The sequence below is a fragment of the Amblyomma maculatum genome, chromosome 7 (assembly GCF_055883805.1).
Source record: "Amblyomma maculatum isolate TAMU_Amacu chromosome 7, ASM5588380v1, whole genome shotgun sequence".
NCBI classification, from domain to species: Eukaryota; Metazoa; Arthropoda; class Arachnida; order Ixodida; family Ixodidae; genus Amblyomma; species Amblyomma maculatum.
Genome location: NC_139350.1, coordinates 74299399 through 74308146, shown reverse-complemented (window position 1 = coordinate 74308146; position 8748 = coordinate 74299399). Strand labels below are relative to the sequence as shown.

The 8748-nt window shown below is 43.8% G+C and overlaps 1 protein-coding gene across 1 annotated transcript; it reads left to right on the top strand.

Moving 5' to 3' along the window:
- The first annotated feature begins 2537 nt into the window (after positions 1 to 2537).
- On the top strand, positions 2538 to 8486 carry LOC146183645 (uncharacterized). Its single transcript, XM_084608391.1, has 2 exons — positions 2538 to 2582; positions 8265 to 8486. Exons 1-2 carry the CDS (start codon positions 2571 to 2573, stop codon positions 8484 to 8486), a joined length of 234 nt encoding a protein of 77 aa, XP_084464517.1. The 5' UTR covers positions 2538 to 2570.
- The last annotated feature ends 262 nt before the right edge of the window (positions 8487 to 8748 follow it).

Below are 8748 nucleotides of genomic sequence, written 5' to 3'. Positions count from 1 at the left end.
CATTGACCAATTTCTTTTGGCTGCGGAATCGCGGGAAACAGATTGCTTCTGAGCTGTCTCGCCGGAATTCCTTCTAGCAGGTGGAGCACGAATCTCTTGCCATGCTTGTCTGCTTTTCAGCTGCATACTGTACTTGGACGCATAGCAATAACTTTATTCGCCAACTCGCATCGCGCAAACTTTGCTCCCGAGTGTACTTGCTTCGGGCAGCGTCATCCCCACATAAGTTGAGGCACAATGTACAGTCAATAAAAAGAAAAAACTGCGACCGGAACCATTAGTGCTTCTGTGTGCCTTTTTCGTTTAGCACAGTTGTCCGCAGCGTCTTACTAAGCAACATATTCAAGGTGCAGCAAGTCACATAGCATGCAGCCGTAGAAGGGCGGCCGAAGGGTTGAAGGCGCGCGTCTTGGCGCCGCGAAAGGTGCGGCCACACCCCCCTCTCCGTCAGAATGGGATAGGCCGTAGCAACCCCGCCGCGCGCTCCGAAACTATTCGGCCGTTGACTGAGCACCCCGAGCAGCGCCAAACGAATGGGCCATGTCGCGGTGCTGAACACGCCAATCTAATAATAATAATAATAATAATAATAATAATAATAATAATAATAATAATAATAATAATAATAATAATAATAATAATAATAATAATAATATAATAATAATAATAATAATTTATGTTGTTTCCATCCATGGTGGAGGAGACTGCGGGTAACAGTCGCAGCACCTTGCTCTGGACTTGATCTGGATGGATGGATGGATGGATGGATGAAATATAGGAGCGTCTCCTTTGAAACGGGGTGGCAGCAGTAGCTATCATGTCATTTTTCTCCCTATATCTTAATTATCGGTTTGGGTAAATATACTATCATTCTATTTATTGAATTTTTGTTTCTACATTATTAACATTATGTCACTTTTCTGCTTCTAAGCCACCAATCTTTCAGTCGTTTTTTGCTAATAATAATACTAATCTCCGACGTCGGATGCGCTCCCTCTTTTGGTAACAGTCGTCGACGAGCGCTACGGCGTGCCTAGCTCGACCTCTATGTCTGGTAATACAACATTATTCAAACACCTGCGACTATATATTTGATTCATTTCGAATATTTTTCGTTAATTCAATCTCATCCAATTCACTCGATCTGCGAATCGAATAGGAGGCTAAGCGGTGGGGATAAGAATAAATACACGGTAGAGAAAAGAGCAACACAATGTGAATGAGTCGCTTAGAAGGATACTAACCGCGCCACTAAAGTCTCGCGGCTGGCAAAGGATAGCATTTGAAGACGGGGCTCCGGATTGCCTCAATAGGGCGTAGTCTCACGAGAATGGCCGCTGAAGGACTCTTGAGTTATCTTTGTCTGCCGTCCGGAAAAACGCCCCGTAAAATTAAGACATGCGATATACGCCTCTGTCTAGACGGACAGGAACATTTGCACACCCACTTGTGGTCGAGTACATAAATCACGCGCACGTCAAAAACTAAGCAGGCGCGTGGAAGGAAAGTGACAAAAAGTCCGAAGGCCATTTACGACAGGAAAGCTAAAAGGAAACATACAAAAAGAGAGTTTACGGGAGCCGACTCCAAGTGACCAGTCAAAAAAAGAACAAGTTCAATAAGCGGAGCGCTTTGGGTCCCTAACCTATTGCGGCTTTGTACACCGTACAGATCGCCTACTTAGACAACGAAACGCTAAAAACGCGGCTACGGAATCGCGCTCTCAGCGGTGCGCCATTTACTTTGTGCCGACTAAGACAAAAGGCCGTTAATGCATATAGCGGAGAGTGTTGAACCGTTGGTAACTATACCTTCAATGCGTGCACATAATTGGGCGTATCTACCAGAAAAAAAAAGAAACAGGAAGAAAGATTCGTTCAGCCGGCGTGGAATGTCCGGACGTATTAATCTACTCTAGCTTCGGAGAAATACGACTCCGCAGTTCAAGCTTAAACGTGACCAAGCCAAGAAAAAAACAACACAGATACAGAAAACAAAAACGCTAAAACAATGGCACTCTGGCTAGGAAGGCGCTGCATCAGGTGCCAGGGCTGTGACGTGTGCTTTTATAAATCGCAAATCGGGAGGAGAAAAGTGTAGGTTCACTTGCCGAGCCTGAACTTTGCCAAGGAAACGGAGCTACAGAAAAAAAAAAAAACGCACATGCTGAACGTAAACAACGACCTAACGCCCGATAATGCAAGAGTTTGCGCCGAAGAAAAAAGGGAGACCCGCTAAGATTGCCAGTACCTCTATCAGTACAGCTAATCTCGGCTCTCCCTGACTTTCACAGCGGCGTTGTCATTCAAAGGGCGATACCTGCACCCACAATGTGGAGGAGATACTGCGCCTGACCGGATCTCGCAACTGCGATCTGCCCAATTCGAGAAAGAGTGCCCTCGGAGCATACAGGTAACTAACCCGCGGGCAGTAACCGCGCTGTACACGCAGATAACGCCGCCACTAGCTTTCCAGTGGACCGCTCGAGTATATAAGGCGGAACGGCGGGACGTCGGAGCACACAGTTGACAGCTGCTCTGAGTCCAGCCGAGACGTCGAATTCAATCACCATGAAGGCCGTTGTAAGTACAGCTAACGCACCCAGACGCAGGCAGTAGCCACTAACTTGTACCGCTGTACTCTCACATGACTGATGGCACGTGAGAATACAGCCGCACATGCCAACATCGTCATGACGAGGCAGACAGATTGAGAAGCTCGTACCAGTCCTGGAACTGGTATTTTTCAGGCAAGCAGTTGGCCTGACAGATGTTTTTCAGGACTATGTTTTACTACCATCCAAGGTTAAAATTCATGACTGCAAATGCAACGGCGCTTCCTGTAGAGTGTGCCATGCTTGCAGTTAACATCAGTGGCCGTTAGTAAAACTAGCAGTGTTTTGAAGATGTTTCCCCTCCGATAGGATGTAATACATTGTGGACATTCGATTCAGCAGAATGTCTGGCGCTGGAATATGTATGTATGTATGTACGTACGCATATATGTATGTATGTATGTATGTATGTATGTATGTATGTATGTATGTATGTATGTATGTATGTATGTATGTATGTATGTATGTATGTATGTATGTATGTATGTATGTATGTATGTATGTATGTATGTATGTATGTATGTATGTATGTATGTATGTATGTATGTATGTATGTATGTATGTATGTATGTATGTATCATACATGGCAAAATTACTTTTGAAAAGGAATTAAATTACATTACTAATTACTTTGCTGAAAATCGCAGAAAAGTAATTAAATTACATTACTCATTACTGCTCCCAAAAAGTATTGAAATTACATTACAATTACTTCTACTGAGTAATTAATTACTTTTAAATTACTTTCTAGTTTCCATCCATGCAAAAACTAAGCAAAGCTACTAAGCAAAACAACTTGTTCTCCAGACGCGAAGCACCCACATTCTTTCGTCTTCCCGCCAAATTCCGTCCCAGAGAGCTATTCCTTCCCTCTCTCCTACAGTACGTGCAATTACAGAAACAAGACTACCGCGAAAAAAACAAACAAAAATAAACATGGTCGACCGGTCCTGAAATGACCGGCGAACCCAGCGTCTTGCTGGCCCGGAGCTGTCTCCGCCATTTGAAGCGCCCGAGAAGCTAGGTTATTTATTGTTTCCGCAGTCCCAAGAATCGATGTCGGCACATTTGTGCTCACTGCTCAGTAATGCTCAAGCCATGGTGCCTCACGTCATGGGCCCTTCTGCCTATCTCCCCCAACCCCAATCCTCCTTCGCCCCGTGGTGTTGAGTGTAACCAGGCACCATGCGCTGTGCCCTAGCCGACGCAACAGGGAGTGCCGGTACGCCGCGCCCCAAACTAGTTCTCAGCTGCAGCCTTCTTGCACCATCTCTCTAGCATTCCCTTGACGCCTTTTATCCTGCTGCTTGGAGAATGGTTGATGTCTCAGACGCACTGTTCTGCACAACTCTGTCCCCCTTTGCCGATCCGTTACGCTGGCTTTGCTTGCCGCACGCCGTTCCTGCTTTCGCGGCACTCTACTTCGTCGTCTATTGAAGGAGTAGTGGCGATTTTAGTAAAAGTAATTTTGAAAGGAATAATTGCTTTTGCTGCGAAATTACTGCGAAAAAGTAATTCATTACATTACTAAATTACCAACCCGAAAAAGGAATTCATTACATTACAAATTACCGAGAAAAGTAATAAAATTACAGTAATTTCATTACTGTAATTCAATTACTGCCATGTATGCTTGAAAGTACTCTGAAAACGGAAGTACGTACCCTGCTCTCCGCCTTTGAAAAGATGCTCAGAATAAGTAGATCTAGTGTTCTGAAACTTTGTTTGTTTGTGTTGTTTAACATCCCAAAGCGACCGACGTTTTGAAAGACGTCGTAGTGGAAAGCTACGAAAATTGTGACCACCTGGGGTTCATTAACGTGCACTGACATCGCACAGCACACGGCCGCCTAGCTTTTCGCCCTTATTAAAAAGCTGCCGCTGAGGCCGGGATGCGATCCTGGTTCCTTGGTCACAGTATTCGAGCTCCCTAATCACCACGCCACCCCGGCGGGGCTTATGAAATTTAGGAAGAAGTTGCGGAGCCCAGAACTGTATTCACTAGGTATACAGTAGCATTCGCTGTGCCATCTACACAAGTCAGCGTCGAGAGAGCATATTCTAGAATAAATCAACAATCGTTGTCAAGTCCTATTTTTTTGGTCTTTCTATGCTTGTGCTGGTAAAACATTGATCTTCAACAGATACAGGATAGGCGTCAACCTACCTGCCTAGACGGCGGTCCGGAGAATATACCTAGCTGAGTTTCGGGGTGTGAGCTGAACAGTAGAGTCTCCCAGAATTCTGTTTTTGTGTCGTGATTTATACTTTCGATTTCTGGACACGGCCATTACATATGTACCAGATCCGCCTTATCCTCACATAGTCTGCATCTGTCTGAAAACTCTTCTGGTTACCAATGGCTAATGGTATGGCTTCGGAAAAATCTTTTGCAAGCCCCTGCCGATGCATTACTGGTTGTTATTTAGTGTTCTATCTGCCGGGGGGGGGGGGGGGGGGTATTCTACCCTATTTAGCCGATAGTGCTCGGTAATCTCTTCATAGCTGACTTGCTTATCCCAGCTTACAGCAGGTTCAGAGTCTACCCGGAAGGTGAGACCGCGGGCAAGCTGGTAGTGGGCAAATCAAAAAGTTGGCAGCATTTACTGAGCACATAGCAAAATATTTGCGAGCAGTCATGATGCCATGTCATGCTTGCTGTAAATTATGGACCAAACATACCTGTCTAGCCTCAGATTGGTTCTAGAAAAAAGTATATAGCGCGCAGGCAACCACGACACGCAACAAGACGGTGACCGCATCGCGTCGAGGCCACAGGAGCGGGACAATTAATTCAGATTCTTCGGCGAATACGATAATGACTCCGATCCCAATACGTAGCGGAGGGGACATTTGTCAGCGCCTTTCGGCCTACGACATAACGGGTGCATTTGCATTTCACCTAAACAGGCGAGAAATGCAAAGGCATCCGCGTGCTGCGTGCTGCGTGGTATACAGTCAGAAATATGGTATATACATCTTTGGTCTTGGCATGTGTGCTAGGTTTGACATTGGTATGATTTGAAATTCTTTGAGTAGGAGCCGGACGAAGAATTGTTTTACAAGTAGTAGTAGAGGTCTCGCTCTAAAGTTATGTATGTATGTATGTATGTATGTATGTATGTATGTATGTATGTATGTATGTATGTATGTATGTATGTATGTATGTATGTATGTATGTATGTATGTATGTATGTATGTATGTATGTATGTATGTATGTATGTATGTATGTATGTATGTATGTATGTATGTATGTATGTATGTATGTATGTATGTATGTATGTATGTATGTATGTATGTATGTATGTATGTATGTATGTATGTATGTATGTATGTATGTATGTATGTATGTATGTATGTATGTATGTATGTATGTATGTATGTATGTATGTATGTATGTATGTATGCATGTATGTATGTATGTTCTACTGCGCACCTTCTCCGTCGGTCCAACTGTCTGCTCACCCGTTTCTCCATTAAGCAGCAGTTAGGATTGAGACCCCAGTGGCACTATTGCAACGACAATTTCAGCCATATGAAGGCCAAAACACGTGCTAGATTAACGCTTCGCATTTCGTTACAGAAAAGTAAATTTTCTTTGATTTTGCCAATTATTGGTGCTATTAACTGCAGCAAGCACGGCTTGTCCAATTGTGACCTCTTAAATCATAACCAGAAGTTCTTGCAAAAAGTTCTTGAAGCAAATTTTTTTTTTGAATAGTGTATAACTGTACTATGAGAATGAATGTATTCGCGCGTCCATCCTTGCCAGGCTTGTAGTTTGTATGTATTTTTTTTCGAACACACATCCCATTGGCTCGTACGACTGTCGTCATTACTCCTGAGCGCAAGACAAAAATTCGGGAGCTAAAATTTGATCCTATCAGACGGTTGTACCATTTCTAACAATACCTTCATAAAAGTGTTTTGCAATATTCCACAGCCACCTCACAATTGCGTTCAAAAGCGCAGAAAGTTGAGCTTTTATGGGAGTTCAGCTTTAACTACTCGGTTTTAGTGCAGGAAATGCATTGAACTGCTACTCAGCGGAAGGTCTGACCATTCGCAATAAGATGTGCACAACAGTAAAATAGAATACCCTACAAGGACTAGTGTTGCAGGCATCACTGTCAATACTCGCTGCTGAGGTTTTTTGCCTAAATATTCAACCAACGATTTGACTACGCTTTAAGACTGGAAACGATCTTATTTGGCTGATGATATACAAATGATTTTTTTTTTCTGATCACGTCTTATCACACTGAGATTTACACAAAGAAACAAGCTGAGATAAAACAAAGTGGAAGCCAACAGTTGGGTAACTGCTAGAATGCCTGTGGCATTGCTTTAGTCACGATTCATGGTTAATTATTGGAACTACGTTGAGTCTAGACTAGGTGGCCAAGAGCCATTTATGCAGGCAGGAAGAAATAGTTGAGGGGAAAGCCAGTTTGTTTCGTTTCATTTACAGCATTTAAAAACCAAATTTACTTAGCTAGGAGGGACGCCATTGTGGAGGGCTTTAGATAAATTCGACCTCCTGGGATTCTTTAACGTGCGCTGAGGTTGCACAGTAAACGAGCGCTTTGGTTATCGCCTGCATCGATGAGCGGCCACCGCAGGCAGGATCGAGCTTGTGTTCTCGGTATCGGGAGGCAAACGACCTAACCGCGAGTCACCGCAGCGGGGTTCAGCCAGATTATAAATAGGCTGTTGTAATGAGGTACATTCTGTAGGTAACTGGATGCTTGCCTCTGCTTGTGCCTGCTTGTTCATGGCTTAATGGCATAACGTTGTGGACATTTTATTAGCTTTTTTTTGTGTACATGACGCCCTCAGAAAAAAAAAAGAAGCTACTGCTGTAATAAAATGGTGTGCTAATGATAGCTGTGCCGAAAGCTTAATACTCTATTTCCAGCCAACTAGCCTGGTTTGGTACAAAGTGTCGAGGGAACCACGCAAAACTCTTGCAGAATCGATTTGTGAGTCAACGATCATATTTTCTGGAACACATCTCGGGGCTAGTTGGTTCATCACAAGGCAGACAGAACAAGCTAGACAACGGCGAGAAAGGAAAGACGAGACATGTACAGTACTGCACGCATTTCGTGTTCCCATTATCGTCTTTTTGTGGCTTGCGCTGTTGTGCCTTATATTTTGAGCCGAAAGTTTTTAGCGAGCGAGTTGCGTAGGTGATGCAAGCCAACTCTTTGAAATCATGCAATAAACTGCCCAGGCCGGCGCTGTACGAGGCTGGACGGCTGTAGCTATTAATTGATTACCGCGTTATGTCACCAGTCATGCTCCATTTTGATACGCAGTGTTACAGATAGCCCAGGGCACAAAGCCTGACGGTGATTATACGTAACAAACAATATATACTCCGATTTTTTTTTCCTTCGTACAAAGCAGGAATACATTTCAGGGTTAAAGAGCTCTGGTAATTATTTCGGCTACTAAGCCATATGCCCAGTAAGAAAATTGCAGGACTTTTCAGTCTCGTCATAGACGGTAAGAATAAACGAAATATTAACACTGTTGTTTCACTCATAAAGATATGTGCGCGTGTTTACGACGTGGAGTAAATAGTAAATTCTATGCTAGGAAATTCGTGTGTTTTATTATTGGAACTTCATGCGGTATTTGCAGGCCATTCTCGCTACCCTCGCCCTTCTTGTGGTCGTTGCCAGCGCTGGCTACATTGGAGGCTACGGACTCGGTTACGGCGGCTACGGCCTTGGCTATGGACTGGGTTACGGTGGATACGGCGTCGGACACCTTGGCTACGGTCTTGGATACGGTGGATATGGCCTCGGTTACGGTGGCTACGGTTTGGGTCTCGGATACGGACTCGGATTTAAACACTACTGACCCAAAATAAAGATATGAACTCTGAAATACAATCTTTGTTCTTTTATTCAAAGGAACGATGCATGATGAGCAGACTGAAAGAAAAAAAGTGGTTTCAAAAAGGGTACACGCAATAAAAATAAGGACTTTAAGAAAATAATAGGCACACAAAATGAGTCCAGGACTTCAGCATTAGCAGAAATACAACGCTGTTAACTACATCGTTCGTTCCTGGATTTTGTTCGGTTTATTTACTACAGATAGCCTTCTTACCCGACTTCAA